The sequence below is a fragment of the Sus scrofa genome, chromosome 18 (genome assembly GCF_000003025.6).
Source record: "Sus scrofa isolate TJ Tabasco breed Duroc chromosome 18, Sscrofa11.1, whole genome shotgun sequence".
Classification (NCBI taxonomy): domain Eukaryota; kingdom Metazoa; phylum Chordata; class Mammalia; order Artiodactyla; family Suidae; genus Sus; species Sus scrofa.
The window spans coordinates 6,941,844-6,967,360 of record NC_010460.4 but is presented as its reverse complement, the minus strand read 5'-3'; the positions used below and the strand labels follow the sequence as shown (position 1 = coordinate 6,967,360).

At 50.0% G+C, this 25,517-nt stretch overlaps 1 protein-coding gene across 2 annotated transcripts; it reads left to right on the top strand.

Annotated features, from left to right (window-relative positions):
* CASP2 (caspase 2) lies at positions 1,273 to 20,929 on the top strand. Of its 2 annotated transcripts, XR_002340222.1 has the most exons (12): positions 1,304 to 1,490; positions 4,064 to 4,214; positions 4,782 to 4,970; positions 5,127 to 5,208; positions 5,768 to 5,862; positions 6,136 to 6,312; positions 13,485 to 13,613; positions 13,762 to 13,852; positions 13,938 to 13,998; positions 17,586 to 17,735; positions 17,881 to 17,990; positions 18,365 to 20,929. XR_002340222.1 is itself a non-coding variant. In XM_005657720.3 (11 exons), the coding sequence occupies exons 1-11, from the start codon at positions 1,417 to 1,419 to the stop codon at positions 18,494 to 18,496; spliced, it is 1,380 nt and encodes a 459-aa protein (XP_005657777.1). In that variant the 5' UTR covers positions 1,273 to 1,416; the 3' UTR covers positions 18,497 to 20,929. The 2 variants fall into 2 exon arrangements, 1 of the variants encoding a protein (XP_005657777.1); XM_005657720.3 differs by lacking the exon at positions 13,938 to 13,998 and having other exon boundaries at positions 1,273 to 1,490.

Here is a 25,517-nt window from a genome sequence, read left to right as displayed (position 1 = left end):
GTCCCCCTACAAGTGACTTAAAGGATCTCCAAAGCATGTGTCTCTCGCTTCCTATCTTGCTCTGTCAGTCTTTTTTCTCCCTCCACCCCCATCCGGGTCCCCCAGCCTGCCAGTGCTCCCTGCACCTTCTTTCTCATCTCTCTTCAAATACTTACTTGCCTCATTACCCTCAGTCTCTTTGCCAAATTCTTTCCCCAAAGACCCAAAGTTGTGGGGACCTACATCAACTGGTAAGGGTTCAGCATTCTCAGCCAGCAATACACCCTCCCCCCCAACATGAAAGCCCATGTGTTTTCAATACAAGGCAACAGAAGCCAGGTTATCCCATATTTCTGTGAGCTGTGGTGTAGGTCACAGATGTGGCTGGGATCTGGCATTGCTGTGGCTGTGGCGTAGACAGGCAGCTGTAGCTCTGATTCAACTCCAAGCCTGGGAACTTCTATATTCCTGGCAGCCCTAAATAAAATAAAATGTAAAACATGAGCTTCTTGGCTGGGGTGGTGGAGTATCTAAGGCCCTCTTTTATTATTATTATTATTATTATTATTTTGTCTTTTCAGGGCCACACCTGTGATATATGGAAGTTCCCAGGTTGTGAGTTACAGCTGTAGCTGCAGGTCTACACCACAGCTCCCAGCAACACGGGATCCTTAACCCACTGAGCGAGGCCAGGGATTAAACCCGCATCCTCATGGATAGTAGTAGGGTTGTTGCCCCTGAGCCGCAAGGGGAACTCCCTGTAAGGATCTTTTTTGAATCATCTATTATGAAACACTCTACTCGCTTCAGCCTCACCCTTGCGCTCTAACCGCCAGGGTTTTGCCCCAGGCCCCCTGCCCTGCTTCCCCAGATTCAAAAAGCATATCTGTCTTTCTGGACTCCTGTGCTGCACCTGTGCTGTAGGTTTTAGCCCCTGGGAGCCGCTCCACCGGCACTGACCCGCGCGCCCTACTCAGTCGGTCATCTTCGGGCGCGGGGACCTGTCTACAGCGCCTCCTAGCGCTCTCCACGTCTTCCTTACCCGGGTCCCAGCAATTAAACTCGATGGAGTGAAAAGTCCGGCCACACCCATGTCCACCGAGTTCTTGCAATAGGCGGGTGTGGCCCGGCGGGCGGTGCTGGGGCGGGAGCGTGATTTCCGCGGGAACCCACGGCCAATGGGGTGCCCACGCTGGGCGGGGCGGCTCCGTCCTTCCCCTTCCGAAGAGGGCGCTCTCACCCCATTGGACGGCGCTTCAACTCGAGGGCTCTGCGCCTGCGCGCGCCCCGCCGACGGCCCCGCCGGCCGGCGCGGGGGTGCAGCTAGGAGAAGTAGTGCGCAGGCGCCTAGCGCGCGGGCGGACGGGGGAGGGATGCGGAGGACGCGAAGGCTCGCGGTTTGTTTGGGTCGCGGACGGTGCGCGGGAAAAGCGGGGAATGGCGGCGCCGAGCGCGGCCTCCGGACCTGCCCTCCAGCAGAAGGGGCTGATGGCCGCTGATCGGGGTCGCAGGTGAGTGAGGGAGGATCCCCGGGGTCGTTGGTTGGACCCAGGGACGGGAGCTCGGGCCTCTGGCGTGTGGCCCTGGCGCCCCCCGATCTAAACCCCTGGAAAAGCGGCGTCCGCTCTTCCTGCCTAGGGTGGGAGGCGGGGCAGGGCCCCCGGGGGCGCGCGGGCGGGTGGGTCTTCTGGCCTTGACTCTCTTTTTCTTCTACCCGGGCGTCTGAACAAGGTAAGATCTTTCCATTCCTGCCAGATCGTGGCTTCTCTTAAAGCTCCGTCATTCTTTCTTTCCCCTTATGAGGTTTTCAACTCCTTTATGAGGAACTAAACTTAAACCTGCAGACCTCGGAATCCTGCCTGATGTGCATTTGTTTGGGATGGAATATATCATGACCCGTATTGTGTTGACTGTAATGGCCTGATGTGCAGGGCATTCAGCACAGCTTTTGGAGTTTGAGTGCTTTGAGACCGGGAGGTGCCCGAGGCTCCAAGTGTGTCTCCGCCAGTGCTCTAGTTTTATCATTTCATGACACACATTTTCCAGGATAACATATTTTAATGTTTCCTGGTTCAGACCCAAGTTGATTGAGGACTTTGGGTGCAGAGCCTGCAGAAGGACACAGAATCAAGACTCAAGAATCTCCCCTGTGATTCTGCACCACCTCCTCCCTTTCCAGATCAGTCCTAAAGTTCTAGGTAATTGTGGTTATTTGTGGAACGTCCACATTTGAGACTCTCCCCAGAACGTGCAATACAGGAAGGAGAAGGTGTGTGGAGAATGGATAATACTTCAGATTAAATCTCTTGGGTTACTGATTGGAAGTTTAAGTTGAGAATTTAGAGTTAAGAACTGAGAGTCAGTGCGTGAATGGTGAGTATGGATGAGATTGAATAGGGAGAGGCTTTTTGAGGGGGGATCCTAAAGGAAGAGCAGCATGTGAGGGCAGGCCAGAGGTCCTGTGAAGGAAATGACCTAGAAGGCAGAGAGGGGAACTGAAGACAGTGGTGTCCTGGCAACCGGGGGAGGAGAAAGTTGTAAGGAGAAAATGCTCCTGGGACTTTAGGGAGGAAAAACTGAGGAAACTTACCCTGCATTGTCTGTATCCTGAGGAAAGACCTAGTATCCAGTTGTGATGTCATCTTACAGTTGACCTTTCAACACTTATTTTTAACCAGAGTTCACACTTGTCTCATTGTTACTGCTTTCGTGTGTTCTAAGGTGATTTTTTTTTTTTGTCTTTTGAGGGCCACACGCACGGCATATGGAAATTCCTAGGCTTGGGGTCACATCAGAGCTGCAACTGCAGGCCAGTGCACAGCCACAGCAACATGGGATCCAAGCCTCCGCTGCAGCCTGTACACAATGCCAGCTCCTGTACCACTGAGTGAGGCCAGGGATCGAACCCATGTCCTCTTGGATACTTGTCGGGTTCATTATTGCTGAGCCACGATGGGAACGCCTAAGATGATTCATAAGTGAGGTTTTTGATATCTTTAGAGTGTGTTGTTGTAGCAGGTTTTTACTAAAGGTTTGGTGTAAACGAGTATTACAATAGAACGGAGAACGTGAAATTAAAATGCAGTTTCAGACATGACTGTCAGACTTTTTACTTAGTTCTTTATGGATTCTGGTCATTTCTTTTTCTTTTTGCCATTTCTTGGGCTGCTCCCGCGGCATATGGAGGTTCCCAGGCTAAGGGTTGAATCAGAGTGGTAGCCACTGGCCTACACCACAGCCACAGCCACGCAGGATCTGAGCCATGTCTGCAACCTACACCACAGCTCATGGCAACGTCAGATCCTTAACCCACTGAACAAGGCCAGGGATCAAACCCGCAACCTCATGGTTCCTAGTCGGATTCGTTAACCACTGAGCCACGACGGGAACTCCAGATTCTGGTCATTTCTAACATCATTTTGTCACTGGAACTTACAGTTTACTTTTTTCTTTTGTTGTCTTTTCTAGGGCTGTACCCACGGCATATGGAAGTTCCCAGGCCAGGGGTCTAATCGGAGCTGCATCTGCAGCCTACACCACAGCTCACGGCAGCCCTAGATCCTTAACCCACTAAGTGAGCCCAGGGATCGAACCCGTGTCCTCATGGATCCCGGTCGGTTTTGTTACTGCTGAGCCAAACGGGAACTCCCTGCTTAATATTTCTTTGATTTTTAACCAGCTTCAATAAAACATATCCGATCTTGGTTATTATAAGTCTTGTTTTTTTTTTTTTGCTATTTCTTGGGCCGCTCCCGCGGCATATGGAGGTTCCCAGGCTAGGGGTCGAATCGGAGCTGTAGCCACCAGCCTACACCAGAGCCACAGCAACGCGGGATCCGATCCGCGTCTGCAACCTACACCACAGCTCACGGCAATGCCGGATCGTTAACCCACTGAGCAAGGGCAGGGACCGAACCCGCAACCTCATGGTTCCTAGTCGGATTCGTTAACCACTGCGCCACGACGGGAACTCCTAAGTCTTGTTCTTTATGTCTTTTTCCTACCCACACTTCTTGCCCCCCCACCCCCATTTCTGTACCAAATCCTGTACTTGAGAGTCGTTCTGTCTCCTCTTTGTCTACAGGATGTTGGGGGTGTGTGGCATGCATCCTGACCATCAGGAAGCTCTAAAAAAGAACCGAGTGGTCCTGGCCAAACAGCTGCTGCTGAGCGAACTGTTAGAACACCTCCTGGAGAAGGACATTATCACCTTGGAAATGAGGGAGCACATTCAGGTACCTGAGAGCAAAAGAGAAAAGCCACGTGTACCTACATCAGTTGTAGGCATAGGACCGGAGCGTGAGAAAGTGTGAAGAAGATGAGCCTTACTGAGGAAGTGAAGTCACGCTTCTACCCTAGAGCACTGAAATGGACATACAACTCAGAAATCATGGGAAGGACGTCACACGTTCATATTTTTCCCATAAGAGGAACCTCTGAGATGGATGATGACATTATCAGGAAGTCTATCTGGAGAGATAGGATGCCTGCTAGAGGAGTTCCCATTGAGGCGCAGCAGAAACGAATCCAGCTAGTATTCATGAGGATGCGGGTTCGATCCCTGGCCTTGCTCAGTGGGTCAAGGATCCGGCGTTGCCGTGAGCTGTGGTGTAGGTCTAAGACATTAGCTCAGATCTGGCATTGCTGTGGCTGTGGCATAGGCTGGCAGCTGTAGCTCCAATTCGACCCCTAGCCTGGGAACCTCTACATGCTGCCGCTGTGGCCCTAAAAAAGGCAAAGAAATGTATATATATACTGCTAGGTAAGTCAGTGTGGTTTCATTTTTTATTTTTGTACCATAGGCCAAGGTGGGCAGTTTCAGCCAGAATGTGGAACTTCTGAACCTGCTGCCCAAGAGGGGCCCGCAGGCTTTTGACGCCTTCTGTGTGGCCTTGAGGGAAACCAAGCAGGATCACCTGGAGGAGCTGTTGCTTGAAACCCTGTCTGGTCTTCAGCATGCACACCCACCAGTATGGAGTCCTAGACACGTGGTGAGACATGGGCTGTGTTGGGAAGGGTTGTTGGGGCAGCAGGTGGGGGGCAGGGGGCACTTTTGAGCCAGGGTTGGTGGGCGGGGTTAGGTTTCTGTTTGACGGGGGCTGGACCAGCTCCCTGAGGCCCGGCGTGGTGGTCCTAATTTCTTACAGCTGAGCTGCGACTACAACTTGAGTCTCCCTTTCCCGGTGCGTGAGTCCTGTCCCCCCCACAAGCAGCCCCGCCTCTCTGCAGGTGAGAATCAATGGCACCGAATTGATCCCCCGGGTTGACTTTGTGTTTTTGGCTGGTATCTGACTTTGCCCCAGGGGAGTACCTATTTTCGAGCATGTTGGGAACAGTTCCCTCAGCGAATTTGTCGGGGACCAGCGGGAGGTTTAGATGGGGTATTGATTGGGCCTATTTTCCTACCGTCACGGATGATTTTTTAATGATAATTGGCAACGTGCACAGGTAGGAAACTCTTGCACGTTGTTAGCCTGTCTCCTCTAGAGAGCTGAGTTATCTCACAGCGAGGCAAGACGACGCCTGAGCGTCTTGCCTGCTGATCGAATAGTCTAGTGATTAGAAAAAGGCTTTTGGCAGATGCCCCATGCAGTCACTCAGTGGGGTGAGCACCAACTGCTACTCGCAAGCGAGGTATGGAGCATCCAGAGATGAGCACGAGTAAGCAGGGCCTTTGCCCTCGTAGATCATACAGCCTCGGAGTGAGCAAGGCCAGCGATTATTACAAGTGAAGTCCTCGGCTCGGTGCATAGATTGCGTGTGAGTGTTTCGGCTCTCTTTGCTGCAGATGTGGGGGAACGCTCCCTAGACGACGGAGACGGTCCTCCCTGCCTCCAGGTGAAGCCCTGCACTCCTGAGTTCTATCAGACACACTACCAGCTGGTGAGTCTTGGGACGTGGCAGGAGGAAGAGAGCTGGGACGTGAGCTACCTTTCTGGGCGTCTGAACTTAGTTTGTGTGGCCGTTTGCTTCCCGCGGTATGAGTCAGAACACCATTGCTGCTTGAATGTCTTCGGTGGGCATTTATTGTTTTGACCTGGTGGGGTTGAGTCGGAGAATGCTGTGTCCTCGTTTTTCCTGAAGTGTCCCGTGTGTTGGGGAGGTGGCGTTTCTGGGCTCAGGAAGCTCGCGGTCTAATCGGCCTTCCCTCCCCAGGCCTATAGGTTGCAGTCTCGGCCCCGCGGGCTGGCGCTGGTGCTGAGCAATGTGCACTTCACTGGCGAGAAGGACCTGGAATTCCGCTCTGGAGGCGATGTGGACCACAGCACTCTAGTGGCCCTCTTCAAGCTCTTGGGCTACCAAGTTCATGTCCTGCTTGACCAGACTGCGCAGGTACCTGAGGCAGGACATGTGGACGTGTGCTCATTAGAGAGCTGGGCGGCTCTTGGGGGCCAGAGACATCGGCACTCCCCTGCCTGCTGGGCTTGGCCTTGCTGGCCTTGTTTTCTCTTCTTTCCTTGCACTTGGTATGGCCTGCCTCTCACCTTGCCATCTAGTATGAAGTTAAAAAAGGGAAGGAAGAATTAGGTGCAGCCAGTGGCTTCGGTGTTGCCCTCGCAGGGTGGCTGTGCTCCCTGAGTCAGGATGGTCCAGGGTCAGGTGCTCACCTCTGCCAGCTCAGCAACTTGATTCCCAGTCGCTCAGAGCTGGGGACACTGACATGCACCTGACCAACTCAGAAAAGGTATTCAGGAGTTCCAGCTGTGGCTCAGTGGTAATGAACCCGACTAGGATCCATGAAGATGCAGGTTTGATCCCTGGCCCTACTCGGTGGGTGAAGGATCCGGCGTGGCCGTGAGGTGTGGTGTAGGTCACAGATGAAGTTCGGATGTGACGTGGCTGTGGCTGCGGCGTACGTGGCAGCTCCAGCCCTGATTCACCCCCTAGCCTGGGAACCTCCATAGGCCATGGGTGCGGCCGTAAAAACAAAAAAGACAAGAGAAAAGGTCTTCATACGCCAGGACTGCACAGAACATTTACTTCTGGTAATTGCTACTTAGAAGTCTAGTTCTTGTTCTCAGGGTGACTTTGGCAGATCAGATCCTTGCAAATGAAAGTTTGCTGGAATGGTCTTTACCGTTTTATGGTGGGAGTTTCACTTGTCACTGGTGTAGCCACAAGACAGATCTTAGGGTAGGTGACTACAGGTCATAGGCATTTTCATCATGGGTTAGTTCCTGTTAACCTCAGTTACCAGCTGTACCACTGACTTTGTTACCTTTAGGTATTTGTTTTGAAATCCAAAAATAGTCCATTGGTAAGATTCACACTAATTCTGTATTTTTTTTGTCTGCATCCTGGCATACGGAGGTTCCGAGGCTAGGGGTCCATTTGGAGCTGTAGCTGCTGGCCTACGCCAGAGCCACAGCAACTTGGGATCCGAGCTGCCTCTTCGACCTACACCACAGCTCACGGCAACGTCGGATCCTTAACCCACTGAGCGAGGCCAGGGATCGAACCCGCGTCCTCATGGATGCTAGTGGGGTTCATTAACCACTGAGCCACAACAGGAACTCCTCTAATTCTTTATTTTGATTCCAGAACAATAGTACTTTCTCCTGGGCTTGCCGTCGGGAATGTCCGTGGTGAAATGAAGGTGTCTGTGAAATGCTCTTTGATCTGTTGAAGTGTGTGTGTGTGTGGGGGGGGGGTCTCTCTTTGTCTTCTGCATTGTTATTTCTCAGCTGTCTTTTGTGAGAGTAAATATGTATTTGCTAAACTTTTGTGAAGGCCGATTTCACTGGTAGGTACCTGAATGCTGCCTTTACCGTGCTGTTGCCAGCCTCCCAGTCATAGTCCACGGAAAGGGCTACACCCACCATGGCTGGAACAGCCTTTTTCGTTGTCAAGTATTCACATAGGCTATGTGCTTTCCTGAGAGTTGTGCTGGGCATGAGGGAGTAAGGTGGAACGGCTGCAGTGCCCGAAGAGGGAGTCCTGTTAGAAGGTCACTGAACAAAATGATTGCTATTTACAGTTCTTTAGAAGTTTTGGTCTAGTCATTCTTTTCAGTAAGAATGTTATGTAGTGGTTTCCCAGATTTTGTGCGGTTGATAGGGGAATTTATGTGCTTGATAGTTAAAGATACTTCCTTAGTCACCCAGTCAGCTACGTGCTGCTCATTTTCAGAGACATTCAGTAGATTTGAAGGGCCTCTGAGCCTACTTGATAAATCTCATTCCCACTTACCCTAAACCTGATGCAGCTCCAAGGACCTGTTAGGTTCTCATTCTCTGGTTACGCTGTTCCTGTAACTTGAACTGCAGTAGAGTTCAGTTCTGAGCACCCTCTAACAGAGGGAGAACTGTGTTAGCCAGCAGAGATTTTTTCTAAATGTGGACCGTGAGTTTGGGGGACCTCAGGTAGTTGAGGGAGTCTTGGCATCAGCAAAAAAAAAAGAAGCACATCCCCTCATGTTCCTGAGGACCACGTGAGATGAGGGACAGCGTCTTCCACAGTCGGTAAGGGAAGGAAGCAACCACTTGGGTAGATACGGTCAGAAGGATAAGTGGGGAATGTGAGGCCGAAGCCGCCCTCGGTGGGTCCAGCATAAGGGGAACAGCATGTAGATTAGAAACGCGTGTGGTGTTGGGGCTCTTGGGGGTAAACCGATGTCTGGGGCAAAGGAGTGCCAAAAATGAGATGGACGTTAACGGGGACAGAGTCCCCGGCCCTTGAATGTCTTCCCAGGGGACTTGGACCTCCTTGTTTTGGCATGAGGGCTTCATAAGTAGTTTTGGAACAGAAAGGTGATGCATTCACAGTGATGATTCAGGAAGACTTGTGTGACAGTATTGTCAAGAACCGAGTAGAGACCAGTGGCAGGGCATCCAGTTTGGAGTTAATTTTATCATGCCAGTGTGACATGGCACGGGGGCCTGGATTGGCCAGTGGACAAAAAGGAAACGAGTGTGGTATATGCAGAGAAAACCATCATTCGGAAAGATGTATGCACCCCACCATTCAGAGTGGCACTATTTATAAGAGCCAAGACTTGGAAGGGGGTAAGTGTCCACCAGTAGATGAATGGACAGAGATCTGAATATACGCGGAGAACTGTTCAGCCATAAAAGAGTGAAATGATGCCTTTAGCAGTAACATAGAGGTCATACTAAGTGAAGTCAGACAGAGAAAGACAAACATCTTATGATATCATTTATATGTGGAATCTTAAAAAAAAGCTACGAATGAGCTTAATTAAAAAACCCTAGAAATAGAAGTTCTTTTATGCAGGTGGGTTAAGGATCCAGCATTGTCATTACAACAGCTGGGATCCCTGTTGTGGTACGGGTTCAGTCCTTGGCCCAGGAATTTCCACAAGCTACTGGCACAGCCAAAAAAAAAAAGACAAGTAGATTCACAGACATAGAAAACAAACTTGTACTTAACAAAGGAGCAGTGAAGGAGGGCGGGGGGTGGGGTTTGGGATTAACAGACACATCCTACTAGATATAAAATAGATAAGCAGCGAGGACTTACTGTATAGCACAGGGAACTCTATTCAATATCTTGTAATAACCTTTAATGGAAAATAATGTGAAAAGTGTGTATGTGTATACATAAACTAACATAAAAGAATATGTGCTTATTCATGTGTTAAAAACAATCACTGCTGTACACCTGTGCTTAGCACGGTGAACCAACTACGCTTCAATAAAAATAAACAGTTACTGAAAATAGTACTAAAAAAGAAGATAGGTGGAAAATAGTATAATGGCAGGATTGTACTGTAAGTGATTGAATGGCTGCCTAGGGAAGAAGCTGGGAAAAGCTAGGAAGTGAGGGCCTCAGAGGAAGTCAGAACCCAAGATGTAAATTCGGGTATTACTTGTGTAGGAAAAAGACTTTAATGAGTGAGGATGATCTTTGAGAAAGAATGAAAGGCTTCGGATCAGCCCTCCATGTGTCCCGGTCCTTAGAAGACGTGGCAGAATCAGTCTGTGACAGTGGCCAAACTCCCAGATGCAGGGAAAACCAGGCAGTTACAGTAGTACACTGGGCATCTGTCCCCGCTTGGTACACTGGGCACCTGCACAGAACACTCTCCTGCTGAGAGACCATCTCAAGAGGCTCAAGTCTTCTATGTAATCATGTGGCGAGCAAAGAGACAGAACCAAGAACATGGAGAATCTCTGGAAAGTGCAGCTGCCTGTAAAATTTCAGGTGTAATTTCAGGGGGTTCGCAGGTTACTCTCTTCTCCTGTTTTCCCTTAACACTTACAAGCGTTAAGAGGCCTGCTGGTGATAGAAGTCCTATAATTTTATCAAAAATAGATCTCAAATCCTATTCTAAGCTGCACTACTTGGAAAATTCCTCCAGTGACTAACCCCCATTTATTGAATGGTTTAGGCTTATTAAATTCAAAGTCTGTGTGTTCTTAATTTGGGCTTTGTTGTCTTCTGTTTACTGACTTAATAATCTGACCTAAATTCAAAATGCTCATGAGTAGGTGCCAAGCTTATATTTTTATTCCTTTTCTTGGAGCAAAATTAGCTTCAATTATTACGTGTTAAATTCTATTATCGTCAATTCCAGGGGATCAGTCATACTTGTATATTCTCTTGAGATTATATATTCTTTTTTTTTTTTTTTTGCCTTTTCTTGGGCCGCAAGGTTCTCAGGCTAGGGGTCGAATTAGAGCTGTAGCCACCAGCCTACACCAGAGCCACAGCAACTCGGGATCTGAGCCACGTCTGTGACCTACACCACAGCTCAAAGCAACGCGGGATCCTTAACCCACTAAGAAAGGCCAGGGATCAAACCCGAAACCTCATGGTTCCTATCCTAGTCGGATTCGTTAACCACTGCGCCACGATGGGAACTCCGAGATTATATATTCTTAAAGTGAATCTATTTTGGGTATCTTTTGTTACCTTAAGTTCTCCAGTATTATGTTTGGTTTCAGTTTGCCCAGAAAATATACATACATACTCTTTGAACACGACCGATTTCTCCATTCCCAGTGAAGTTGCAGACTTTCCAGTCTGTTTTATTAAGTCTCAATTATCTGCAAACAGAAGTCTTCCAAGCAAATAGATAAATAGTTCTCCAACTTCAGCACATCGGAATCACCTAGTGGGCTTGTGAAAACACAGTTTGCTGAGGCCCAAGACTTTGCCATTTTTGCAAGGTCCCAGGTGATGCTGATGGACCACAGCTGGGGAAGCAGTGCAGTGTGTGCCATACAGATGTGCGATGTATTGGAGGCTGTGTGTGGTAACGGTACAGTCTATGCCTGCTCCAACTGTTGTGCCTAGATAGCATATTCTTCGTTATATTTTATGCAAATTCCTGATAAAACGAACTTGTTTTCTCTCTGTTCATCTCGGATAGAGAGGATTGAGATATCCTGAGGTGCAGAGGGAGACACAGGTTTAACAGTTGGTATCATACTGTTAAACCGTTAGCTATGGTATAACTCGCTATAGGATGGACCACATGCTTAAGGCAGAGTGTTATTTGTCTGTGGCAGTCTTGGAAGTTCCCGTTATGGCTCAGCGGTAATGAACCCGACTAGTATCCATGAGGACTTGCGTTTGATCCCTGGCCTTGCTTAGTGGGTTAAGAATCCCGTGTTGCTGTGAGCTGTGGTATAGGTTGCAGAGGCGGCTTGGATCTGGCCTGGCTATGGCTGTGGTGTAGGCCAGCCGCTGCAGCTCCGATTTGACCCATAGCCTGGGAACTTCTGTGTGTCATGAGTGCATTCCTAAAAGGACTATATATACGCACATGTATGCATGTGTGTATTTATATATAGGGCAGTCTAGAGCAAGATTAAAAAGATTCTTTAAGTTGGACTTCAAGGTTTCTTTGAAAAAATAGCATCGATGCCCTTCATTAGACAGGCACATTATAATGGCAGGTCTCTGCACCCTGTGCCGGATGGACACAGTGCTTTCTATGCAATATCTCATTTAATCTTCACAAACTTGGAGATCTGCTGGGTTTTTTTGTTGTTTTTTTTTTTTTTTTTTTTTTTTTTTTTTTTTTGTCTTTTTTGTTGTTGTTGTTGCTACTTCTTCGGCCGCTCCCGCGGCATATGGAGGTTCCCAGGCTAGGGGTTGAATCGGAGCTGTAGCGACCGGCCTACGCCAGAGCCACAGCAACGCAGGATCCGAGCCGCGTCTGCAACCTACACCACAGCTCACGGCAACGCCGGATCGCTAACCCACTGAGCAAGGGCAGGGACCGAACCCGCAACCTCATGGTTCCTAGTCGGATTCGTTAACCACTGCGCCACGTCGGGAACTCCCTGGGTTTTTTTTTTAAATCAGATTTATTTTTTATTAGGGTATGGTTGATTTACCAGTGTTGAGGCAATTTCTACTATACAGCATGGTGACCCAGTCATACACATACATATATATATATTCTTTTTCTTATATTATCTTCCATGATGCTCTCTCCCAAGAGACTGGATATAGTCCTTGTGCTGTATACGGGAGGACCTCATAGCTTATCCATTCTAAATGTAATGGTTTGCATCTACCAACCCCAAACCCCAGTCCATCCCACTCTCCCGCCACCTCCAGGCACCTTGGCAGCCACAAATCTGTTCTCTATGTCCTTGGGTCTGTTTTGTAGTCTGTTCATTAGATTTATGCTTCATTGTCTTCCTACAAAACGGGTATTGGAGCCTTGAGGGGCCAAATGATGTGTTTCAGTTTACGAGCCCATGGATCCCCTGGTGACACTGTAGAGAATCGTCCATAGAGTCTGCTCTTCCATGGACAAAGTGGTTTTACAGGCATGGTCCCTGTTGCTAGGAACTTAAATTCTCGGGCCGAAAACAGCATAGAAGCACTGCCGCTCTCTGCTCATGAACCTGTCAGCCCTTGTCACAGAGCAGTTCTTGCAGCTGTTTCCTCGTAGCTGTGTTACCTACTGCATGCACAGTTCGCCTGATGGTCCTCTTTGTCCCATTGACACGCAGGGCCCATACTTTTTTGCCTTTTCTAGGGCCACACCTGCAGCATGTGGAGGTCCCCAGGCCAGGGGTCGAATCGGAGCTGTAGCCACCAGCCTACACCAGAGCCACAGCAAGGCTGGATCCAAGCCGCGTCTGCAACCTACACTACAGCTCATGGCAACACCAGATCCTTAACCCACTGAGCAAGGCCAGGGATCGAACCCACAACCTCATGGTTCCTAGTCGGATTCGTTAACCACTGAGCCACGATGGGAACTCCAAGGGCACATGCTTTGAAGAAGGCGCTGGTTGAGTGGAGAGTGGCCGTCAACTAGCGCATGCATCATTAGCTTCGTCAGTAATTTCTTTTAATGCAGGAGCTCTTAACATATCTCAGTGAATCTGTGAATTATAAAATACCTTCAGAGTTTGGTCTGAAGTCATGCAGTTTTCTGGGGCGTCCACAGCTTTCTTTGGCCAGAGGAATATAGAAGGCACAGTTTATCTTTTCACAGCTTGGGGTTTCAGGCTCCAAAGAAAAGCTTCTGTTGCTGCCGGCCGGAGTGAATAGCACTAAAAGGTGTCTTTTTCTAGGAGATGCAAGAGAAACTCCAGGATTTTGCCCAGTTACCCACTCACCGTGTCACCGACTCCTGCATAGTGGCGCTCCTCTCCCATGGCGTGGAGGGCGGCGTGTACGGCGTGGATGGCAAGCTGCTTCAGGTGTGTGCAGTCCTGTGGGCGGCAGCTGTCAAGCTGGGTGGCGGCGCCTCCCGCCTGCCCGTCCTGCCAGTGATGGCTGCTGTTGTGTGTGTAGGACTCGGGAGGCCCCGCTCACCAACCTCCCTTCTTCTTTACTTCTTTGCGGCAGCTGCAGGAGGTGTTTCAGCTCTTCGACAATGCCAACTGCCCAAGCCTGCAGAACAAACCGAAAATGTTCTTCATCCAGGCCTGCCGTGGAGGTGAGTGCCCTGGCTGACCAGCACCTGGGTGGTGGCTCCCGGGCAGCCTCCCACCAGCTCTCACTTTGCTGTTTGCTCCTCTCAGGTGCTATTGGATCCCTTGGGCACCTCCTTCTGTTCACTGCTGCCACCGCCTCTCTTGCTCTGTAAGTGTCTCCCGATGCATGGGGTGTGCTGGGACTTGGGCAGCCCGTGGCTCTCAGGTTGGTCAGCTCTCTGTGCACCGCCATGGCCTGGCCTCAGGATGCTCTCGGCATCTTGGCCTTCTTTGCTGAGAACGCTTCCTTTTTCCTGCATATTTACCCTGAGGTGGCTTTTTCGGGGCACTCGTTCCAGTTCAGGCTTTTCTGTCTCTGCTTCCTGGCTCTCTCACTTGCTGCTCTGGCTCTTCTTCTTTCTCCGCCTTCCTCGTTTCTACTCTCTCCTCTTACTTCTCACCTGCACTGCACCCCCGCTTCCTCTCTTCCCTGCCACTCACGGGTCAGGCAGGATGGCAGCGCAGAAGCCCCCCGTCAGCCTTCGGCTCGTGCTCTTCCGTGAGCTGCGTCCATCCCTCTTCTTTCCTGCACGTGGTCTCTTTTGCCCCTTGAAGGGCCAGGTCTCCATGTAGGCTCAGAGGACAGGCGGGCCTGGTCCTCATCTGGGAGGAAAACAGGAATAATCAAAAGCTCTAACTCTGGAGTCAGAATCTGCCTCCAGCACTTACTTCTTAGGTCATGTTAGAGACATTACTTGCTATGCCTCCACCTTAGTTTCCTCGGTATAAAATGTGGATAGGAGTTCCCGTTGTGGCGCAGTGGTTAACGAATCTGACTAGGAACCATGAGGTTGTGGGTTCGATCCCTGGCCTCGCTCAGTGGGTTAAGGATCCCGCGTTGCCGTGAGCTGTGGTGTAGGTCACAAACGCGGCCGGGATCCAGCCTTGCTGTGGCTCTGGCGTAGGCTGGTGGCTACAGCTCCGATTAGACCCTAGCCTGGGAACCTCCATATGCCGCAGGAGCAGCCCTAGAAAAGGCAAAAAGACAAAAAAAGAAAAAAAACAAAAAACGTAGATAATCATCTGACTGTCTTCGTAAGGCCAGGAGGTTGTGATAACTGAGGGAAATGGGACATACGAAGGGCTTCCATAGCGCAGTGTCTGGCTCACAGTAAACTCCTGGAAAATGCCAGCTCTAACTGTTATAACATGGTCCGTGCCTTTAAGGGGCTTACAGTTTGATTTAAAGGTCACTTTGCCTAAACATGGTAATAATTTTTGTGTGTGTGACATAGATGTGGAGTAGCAGGTGGAGCCTTTCAGGGGTAAAAGGGAGTGCAGTATGACAAGCACACCAAGATTAAAAGGGTATCTCCCCCACCCCCCCCAAAAAAGGATGCTGAGCCAGAAACGTACCCAGATCTCATTTAAACACTGAGTGTCTGTAGCAGGATGTAGTGAGATGGGGCTTACCACATGAAGTAGATCCTTGAGCTGGTCATAATCCTTTAGTCGCAGCTGAGATTTTGGACTTTGACAGATAATAGTACAGAGCTCTTGGGAGCGTAAGTAAGAAATAATGGGATGAAGTTTTTTTGTGTTTTTTCGGGGCGATTACCATGGCAGGGAGCAGTGCCATGGCAGGGAGAGTTAGGTGTAGGCAGGAACTTTTATTCACCAGCTGTATCCCCGGGTCCAGAGCACTGCTTGATAGTCGCACTTAATAAATATTGAATGAGTGGGTGGAAATCAATCTGCCTAAAAAGCATAGCAAGAATATAGAAAACAGATATTGGGGTATTGTGAAGAAAGAACCAATAACATTTGTGTATTAATGGAGCTGAGGCACAAAGGCAAAAGAGGACTCTCCTTTCTCTTGAGGGATGCCTTCCGCGGGGCCCGTTCCTTTAGGAAGTATCACTAGCAGAAGAAAACGGAATAAACGTGTTGGTGATCATTTTCTACATTGTTCAGAGATTATACACAGATACTAGATCTGGATATGGGAAAATGCTCTCTTCTGGGATAGTCTCAATTTTCTCTCTACAAAGCTTCAGGAGTTCCCTTTGTGGCTCAGCAGGTTAAGAACCTGACTAGTATCCGTGAGGACAGGGGTTTGATCCCTGTCCTTGCTCAGTGGGTTAAGTGTCCGGCGTTGCCGCAAACGGCAGCATAGATCATGGCTGTGGTGTAGGCCGGCTGCAGCAGCTCCGATTCATCCCCTGGCCTGGGAACTTCCATAGGCCACAGGTGTGGCACTAAAAGACCCAAAAGAAAGTTAAATCCTTTAAAGGATGACTGGTAGCCAGCTCTTCCTTTGAAAGTTTGAGCTCACCTGTCTTCTGCTGTATTCAGTTAATACAGTTGAGGCCTGCCAAAAGGACTGCCCCACCCCAGCTGACTGGCTCACAGCCTGGAGTGGGAGCTCCATGAGGGCTGGGGCTTCTTCCCTGTACTGCTAGGGCTTAAAACAAAAGCACCGCCTGGCACCTGGCAGTTGCTCAATACATTTTTATTGGCTCAGTGAATCTTGGTCTTTTTCCTGCTCAGCTCTTCAGGCTTCATGTCCCTCTTAGGCTCTCTTGAACATCACACGGAGCAGGAGTTGGTGTAAAAAGTATACACAGCCTTCTGCCTTTGGCATGACAAGCCGTGTGTCCTCCCTGTCTCTCTTTCCTACCAGCAGCACCCCAACCACCCCCAAAATAAAAACAATAGCATCAGAAAAAGAATACATCTTAGGGTGGATAAGGCCCGTATCAAGGTTTGGTTGGGTATTTGCTAGGGTATGTTGAGAATCTATTGAATAATCATGTTCTCTTTCCATTGTGTAGAAGAAAACAGTCAAAATATCCCAATTTTAAATTTCTACTCTTTTAAATGTCTCTTAAACCTTGCACACCTGCCGCTTATGAAACTAATAAACCAGTGATAAGTGATTTAAAAATGCCAAAACCAGGAGATTCCTGGTGGCTCAGCCGGTTATGGATCAGGCATTGTCACTGCTGGAACTTTTTCACATTGTCACCCAGGAACTTCCCTATGACATAGGAGCAGCCAAAAAAGAGAGAAAGAAAGGGAAAACTATGAAATTCCCCGATGGCTTAGTGAGTTAAAGATCTGGCATTGTCACTGCTGTGGCTCAGGCTTGATCCCTGGCCACAGGTGCAGCCAAAAAAAAATAAAAATGCCAAAACCACCCTCTAAACAGCTGTCATGCCTAAGTTTTATAAATTTGTTCATTCATACATAGATTTGAGGTTGCAGTTTTTATATAGCATACATGTAATCATATTGTTGGTTTATTAACTTGTTTTTCTTTTTTTATAACAAAACGAAATGTATCGATGTTTTATTGTAATTGCAGTAAGAAGCACTTTGACTTCCAGGTATATTGATAATTGAACAAGTGAATCATGGACACAGGTGGCTTTTAATTCCGTTTGCCAGGAGCATTTAATTGAGCACTTTCCCTGTCTTACACAGAGTGGACAAAGCTCAGACCACGTATTTGTGCACACTCTTGAGCACAGTGCCTGGCCTGTCGTGGGCGCCCTCTACCTGGTGGATGCGAGCTGGCAGAGGAACGGGAGTAATGGTTTTGTTTTGTTTTAATTCATCAGCCATAGGTTGGAGGCAACAGCTGGAAATGGCTCTTCCCAGTCACGATCGTAGGGAACTTGGCCTTGCCCCTGGTGGGCCCAAGAGAGATGGGAGGAAATGACACCTTTGTCCACTCTGTCTGTCTTTCTACAGATGAAACAGATCGCGGGGTCGACCAGCAAGATGGAAAGAACCATGCCCGGTCCCCCGAGTGTGAGGAGAGCGACGCTGGCAAAGAGGAGCTGCTGAAGATGCGGCTGCCCACTCGCTCAGACATGATCTGCGGCTACGCCTGCCTCAGAGGTATTGTGAGGTCCGAAAGAGCCACCCGCTCTGTCCCCAGGCCTCCGAGTGGGGGTGGTACAGGTGCCATGGAGGTCGAGTTGGGGCCGTCCAGCGTGAGGGTGTCCTGTGGCTCTCATCGCGCCCCCTGCTGTCCTGCGTGCAGGGACCGCTGCCATGCGCAACACCAAGCGGGGCTCCTGGTACATCGAGGCCCTCACCCAGGTGTTCTCCGAGCGGGCCTGCGACATGCACGTGGCTGACATGCTGGTGAGGGTAAGTGTTCCGCCTCCCTCGTCCCCTGCACTGGTTTTTTTGGGGGGAGCTTTGGTTTGGTTTGGTTTGTTTTTTTTTTTTTTTGCTTTTTAGGGCCACACCCGCAGCATATGGAAGTTCCCAGGCTAGGGATCAGATTGGAGCCACAGCAATGCCAGATCCAAGCCTCGTCTGCGACCTACACCACAGCTCACGCCGACACCAGACCCTTCACCCACGGAGCAAGGCCAGGACTGGAACCCGCATCCTCATGGATACTAGTTGGGCTCGTTTCCACTGCGCCACAACGGGAACTCCTTGCGCTGCTGTTCGTGGTCCTCTTCTGCCAGTCTCACCGACTCTCAGCCCTTGGCCTCTGGTTTCGGCCTGTCCAGGTGAACGCGCTCATCAAGGAGCGTGAAGGCTACGCGCCCGGCACCGAGTTCCACCGCTGCAAGGAGATGTCCGAGTACTGCAGCACCCTGTGCCGCCGCCTCTATCTCTTCCCGGGACAGCCTCCCGCGTGATGCCACGTGGAGGCCGCTGGGCCGTGGGAGGCGTGAGACAGCCTCGTCTCTGCAGGATGCACGGTTTCTGTTCCTCGCCCTCAGGGACTGGGAGTCTCCCAGGCTCGCCGCCTTTGAGAAGGGCCTGCAGGCCAGCCCTTCCTGAGCGACGCACTCTCCCTGCAGAGCCAGCTCTGGCTGGACTCTTTGCCAGGAGTGTTTGGTTGCCGCCGAGAAGCCTGGCAAAGGAGCTTTAAGAAATGGTGTTTATGGGGAGAGGGCGTGTGGGTGTCCGCAGTGTTTGTGTGCAGTTTCTGCCCCGAGGGCTTTTGTAGGAAGCGGTTTGATCATTGCTCTTATTACATGAGCTGCAGTGGCTCAGAGTCCTCTCCCGTCTTTGTTTTCGTATCCCAGCCCTGTTTGCCCCAGAGCGGGAGTTTGGAAGGTGTCCTGATTTAATGTAGACATTGTTCATTTGCCTTCAAGAGGCCAAGCGGGACTGGGCACACACGGCTGCTGTGTGTGTGGCCCTCACCCTCATTTCCAGAAGGTCACCCGTGTGGAAGGACACTCTTCTCACCTCCACCCTCGGCTCCTCTGGGCTCATGGACCCCAGCCTTTCCGCAGAGGTCAGGGTCTGGGTCCTCGTCTCTGTTACTGGTCCGTCTTTGCCCACGGACGTTTCAAAGATCTTCGCATTGGTTCTTTCTCTGAGCTTTGTTCCTGCAGCGAGCCTTGCAGAGAGTCAGCAGGGGGCAGCTAAGAGCTCTGTGTGTGCTCATACTTGGGATCTGTCTCCTTATCTTTGTTTTTCTTCCTATGGAACATCCCTGTCTATAAAAGTATCTAGTTGTTATCTCCCTGCTTCCTGTTTCTCTACCTTTATGGCATCTCATCCCGTTTATTGCTGCCACCAAATCTGTCTAAAATACTGCTTCATTGGGTCATTTGGCTGCTCAAGGATGTGATGTACCTTGTTCCCTCTTTCTGCTTCAGTATTAAATCTCCTTGTGACTTTATGTGGCCTCTTTTCCCATTGCCATTGACTGCATTTCAAAGAGGCCGTTGCTGTACTGCTGTGTGCTCTCTCTTTACCCCTGGAAGCCATCTTTATCTGTGCTTGTATGAAACTTTGATGTTCTTTAAGGCCTTCTGTTTTTTGGTTTGTTTGTTTTGGGGGGGTTTTGGTGTGTTTTTGTTTTTGCCTTTTTAGGGCCACACCTGCAGCATATGGAAGTTTCCAGGCTAGGGGTCGAATGGGAGCTACAGCTGCCAGCCTACACTACAGCCACAGCAGTGCAGAATCTGAGCCATGTCTGCGGCCTACGCCACAGCTCACGGCAACACCGGATCCTTAACCCACTGAGTGAGGCCCGGAATCAAGTGTGCATTCTCCTGGATACTAGTCATATTCGTTTCTGCTGAGCCACGTCGAGAACGCCCTAAGGCCTTCTGTTTTGTTCTTGCCCACTTCAGTCTGATCTCTATGGGACAGGTTTGGGTTTGGGTTGTTAAATATAAATCTGATCTTGTTACTCCCCTTCTGGGAACCCTTTGGTTTCTTGTTGCACCTGGAATAAAATCCAAACTCCTTCCTTTGGCCTGCAGGGTCCCCACCTGCCCCTTGGGGCTCTAAGTGCTGATTTCCCAGCAAGCCACAGCCAACAGCATCCTCAGCTTCTCAGACGTTCGGAGCCCTTTCCTGCCCTAGACCGTCACACACTCTTGGAGGGTCTGCTGAGCTCCGTTCCTCAGGGCTCTTGGCTCAGGTGGCGTCTCAAATCTTTGAGTCTGAGCTTAAATGCCACCTTCTTGCGGAGGCCTTCCCAGGCCAGTCTCTCTCTAAATAATCTTCTCCAGGGCTTATTGCTGTGCTCTGTTTAATCTCCTCGTTGCACTTAACACAACTTAAAATCATACATTTGCCTGCTTCCCTTGCTCATTTCTGTTCCCCTTGCTGAGCTGTAAGCTCCATGAGGGCAGAAAGCTTGTCTCTTTTGTTCACTACTATGTACCCAGTGCCTGGCACAGGGTCTTCAGTTTATTGTAGGTCTTTAGTACCTGTTTGTGGAAGGCAGGAAGGAAGCAACCCTAGCTAGAATCCTACTTTTTGGCAAAATTTCCCTTTTGCCAGAATACACAGCGAAGTATATGTACTCTGTTTCCCCGCGTTTGGTTTTATCCACTGGTGTTATTAGCTCCGGAAGACAGAAGTCACGTGTGAGGCAGCTCCCCCCACTCTCCCGTGTGCCGGGCCCAGTGCTCGGCCTCTCGTAGTTCAGGCGCTCAGTGAAAACTTGTTCTGTGAGCCAGGCGGTGCGGGGACTCGCGGCCAAGCCCTGCCCTCGGCGCGGTGTCATACGGAAGTCTCGGGGTGATAGGACCTTTCCACCTCCCACTGCCAGGATTTTGTATCGCCATCTGGTGCCAAATAAATGCTCGTATTTATTCTCAGCGTGTGCCTGGTGTCTCTGTGTCTCGGATGATCGATGTTTCAAAGCCCGCTTCTTTCCTTAGCTTCCTGCAGCCTCCCTCTCCGCCTCACAGGCTGAACACGCCCCTTCTTGTTTCGCACATGGCCAGGTTCACGCCCGCAGTGAGCCCATCTCCGTTGTCAAGGCCACAGGCAGCTGCCCAGCGTCTGCTGCTAGCCCTGGGAGTTGTCATGGTCATGGACAAGCAGTGTTGGGTTTGAATTAGATTATGGGATGCAGGCTGAATTCGATTATGGGGTGGAGGCTGGAGAAACAGATTGAGCTAGAACAGGAGGAGGATCTGTGGGTCGTAGAATTCCTTCTCACGTGGTCCAATTTGGATATAAGGTTTTCTAGGGTGGGCATAGATAGAATTCTCGGGCAGTATGGAAGCGATCAAAGTAGCAGGCTGTGTGTAAGCTGGGGATTCTCGGGAAGCAGTGGGTCTAAAGCATACCCTAGAATTTGGGGATAGTAGATGCAAACTATTATGTTTCGAATGGATAAGCAATGAGGTCCTGCTGTACAGCACAGGGAACTATATCCAATCTCTTGGGATAGAACATGATGGAAAACTTTTTTTTTTTTTTGTCTATTTTAGGGCTGCACCCTTATCATATGGAGGTTCCCAGGCTAGGGGTCTGATCAGAGCTGTTGCTGCCAGCCTACACCAGAGCCACAGCCACGCCAGATCCAAGCCACGTCTGCGACCTACACCACAGCTCACGGCAACGTCGGATCCTTAACCCACTGAGCGAGGCCAGGGATTGAACCCGCCACCTCAAGGTTGCTAGATGGATTTGTTTCCTCTGCGCCACGACGGGAACGCTGTGATTCAAGATGATATAAGAAAGGGAATGTGTGTACGTGTCTGACTGGGTTGCTCTGCTGTGCAGTAGAAGTTGACACAACATTATAAACTATAGTTTAAAAAAATTTTAATTGAAAGAGTAAAAACTGGGAGTTCCCATTGTGGCTCAGCAGTAACGAACCCAGTTAGTATCCATGAAGATGTGGCTTCAATCCCTGGCCTCATTCAGTGGGTTAAAGGATCTGGCATTGCTGTGACCCATCGTGTAGGTCCCAGATGCAGCTCGAATCCTGCATTGCCGTGGCTGTGGCATAGGCCGGCAGCGACAGCTTGGATTCGACCCCTAGTCAGAACTTCCATATGCCGCACACGTGGCCCTAAAAAAAAAGCAAAAATAAATAAATACATTTAAAAAAAATAGTAAAAACTTTGCTAAAACCATGAAAAGAAGTCTGTCAGGCAATTTTAAGTGAACAAAACAAATTATAGATTAGTCTAAATATTATGACCACATATTTTGTAAAAAATAAGTAGAATGACATTATTAAATGAAAATAAAATGAAATAAGTTGTACCCTAGGGAGGCAAGTGTGCACGTGCAGGTGGGCTGTGGGAGCTCAGCAGGAGGAGGCAGCTCGGGCCTTGGGGAAAGTTGTCAGAAATGCAGAGGAGGGAGGAGTTCCCGTCGTGGCTCAGGGGTTAACGAACCCAGCTAGGATCCATGAGGATGCAGGTTTGATCCCTGGCCTCGCTCAGTGGGTTAAGGATCTGGTGTTGCCCTGAGCTGTGGTGTAGGTTGCAGACGCGGCTCAGATCCGGCGTTGCTGTGGCTGTGGTGTAGGTCGGCAGCTGCAGCTCCGATTAGACCCCTAGCCTGGGAACCTCCGTGTGCCACAGGTTCGGCCCTAAAAAGACAGGAAAAAAAAATGCAGAGGAGGGAGAGGAAAAAAAAGTTGAGCTGAAACATCACCAGGCAGAGGGAGGGGAACTGGCTGAGAAAGAGCAAAGGGGCCTCAGAAGTGACCTGGAGTTGGGTGCCGGAGTTGGGTGGCGACCTTGAGGGAGGACCCGGTCTTCGGGTGGGCTGCTGGAATGGTGGGACGCACGTCAGTGTCCTGCTGCTGCAGCAGCGTGGGAAGGCGTTTTGGAGGGGCCGTGTGTTTGGCAGTTAGAGAACCACATCGGAGCTGGGTTCTGTGTCCTTCCAACCCCCGCCCTTGAAGAAGGGTATCAGGTTGAATTTCACAGCTCTGCTTCCCTTTGCCAGGGGATTCTCTTCTAAAATTATCCCCCCACTCCCTGAGCTGGGGGTGGCCCTTTGCTGCCCTCCCCATCCTGTTTCCTGTCACAGGGAAGAGGAAAACAGGAAGAAATGAAGCAAATGGGATATCCGAGCAAAGAGGGGAAGGTGTCTGTCTGAGGCCAAGACACTGCCAGCAGCTACAACTGCCAGAGCACCTCCCTGTGCTGTGCGTGGAGCTTGCGACCGTCTTCCCACAGGCCAGAGGGTGTCATTCTCCCGTGTTGTGTTGTGTTTTGTTTTCCAAAAGAGGAAGATGAGGTTCCGAGGCTTCAATTATACAAAAAAATCAAGAGATGTCACCTTAAGCGCGTGCACTCTAGAATTAAACAGATTGCAGATGCTGGCTCTGCCTTTTAAGGTATTGGAGACGTTGGCTAAGCTACCTAACCTCACTGAACTTCAGTCCCCCTTCTCTAAAAAGGGAGAGATGGGGAGTTCCCACTGTGGCACAGCGGAAATAGTAGCCATGAGGAGACAGGTTCAATCCCTGGCCTGGCTCAGTGTGTCTGGGATCCAGCGTTGCCGTGAGCTGTGGTGTAGGCTCGGATCCCGTGGTGTAGGCTCGGATCCCGTGTTGCTGTGGCTGTGATGTAGGCCGACAGCTGTAGCTCTGATGTGACCCCTACCATGGGAACCTCTATGTGCGACGGGTGCAGCCCTAAAAAGCAAAGCAATTAAAAATGGAGAAACAGCTGTTCTCCTAAAAGTCCCTCTGAGGATGAAGCACAGCAATGCAGAGTGGTGACGCGGGGTGGCCGCGTTCGGATGCCGTCGCCCATCTCCAAGAATGAGCTTTGCTTTAATGACACAGCTGACATTCGGAGCTTATTTCGGGGCAGTCACGCTTAGCTTTCGTGTGCATTCTTTTCTCTCCATGACCCTCTAAGTTACTGTCGTTCTGAAGAAAGAGAGGCCAGGGTGGGAGATGATGCTTCAGTGCACACTCTCAACGAAGAGTATTGCTTCTGTTTATTTTTTTCCTAGCATGAGACTTTCTCCCCACTCCTGCCCCCGCCTTCAGGGGCTATCGCTTTTTCCCACCGAGCTAGGAGAAGAAGCCAAGAAGGAGCTGAGCTTGGTCCTAAGACCCAGGACTTTATTCCACCTTAGCTTCTGTTGGGCAGAGAAGAGGGAAAAAGTATAACCTGTGCACAAATCCGGAAGAGGGAGAAAGAGCCCTGTCCAGTGCTATGGGGAAGAGGCCAGGGATTTTTATTATTTTTATTTTATGTTATGTTATTTTACTATTTATTTTTGCTTTTTAGGCCTGCACCTGCAGCATATGGAAGTTACCAGGCTAGGGGTCGAATCAGAGCTGCAGCTGCCAGCCTACACCACAGCCACAGCAATGTGGGATCTGAGCCACATCTGTGACCTACACCACCGCTCACGGCAAGGCTGGATCCCTAACCCACTGAGCAAGGCCAGGGAACGAACCCGCATCCTCATGGATACTAGTGGGATTCGTTTCCACTGAGCCACAACAGGCACTCCCAGAGGGCCAAGGATTTTTGAAGAATCTGGAAGGCAAGGCCCAGTACACAGTAGAGGAGAAATGACTGCTACATTTGGACAGCTACAAAGAGAAAGTGTGTTTATAGGAGATTTCGGTTGCCTGGGGAAAGTTTCAGAAAGTAGGTGGTCATGGGTTTTGTGCTACGCTGGATGTGCAGAAGGAAAACCATGACGGAAAGCCCCTGAAAGAGAGCCTGATGGCATATTATCCAGTGATTTTTTTTTTTCTTCTTTTTTTTTTTTGTTTTTTTTAAGGCTGACCTGTGGCCTAAGGAGTTCTCAGACCAGGAATCAGATCCCAGCGGCAGTTTCAACCTACGCTGCAGCTGGGGCAACACCCACTGTGCCAGGCTGGGGATCAAACCTGTGTCCTGGTGCTGCAGAGATGCCACTGCTCCCATCGCACCACAGCGGGGACGCCACTCATGAGATCTGAACCAGTTCTGATTTCATGCTCAGAATTATTGCCCTCCAGTCCTTGCCCTTCAGCGCTAGCAGATGTACGATTCCTCGACCCTCTCATTTCAGAACCTGCTTTTTAGAATAGCGGCTGGTGCTTCGGGGTGGCTTGGTGGAGTGTGCGGGTTTTCTCAGTGCCCATGAGCGCTGCCCTCAAATCTCAGAATCCATCATCTGGACCTGATTTTCTCAGGAATTGTGAAGACATGGTAGTCGTGTTAGACAATTGTTGCTTGGGGTTATCAAGCCCCAACAAAAGCTGGTTACCTTCAGGGGAGCCATACTCCACAAAGGGGTGAAAATCTTCTCTGTTTCTTTTTCTTTGTTGTCTTTTTGCCATTTCTAGGGCTCTACCCGCGGCAGATGGTGGTTCCCAGGCTAGGGGTCAAATCAGAGCTGTAGCCGCCAGCCTGCACCAGAGCCACAGCAACGCGGGATCTGAGCCGCGTCTGCAACCTACACCACAGCTCACGGCAACGC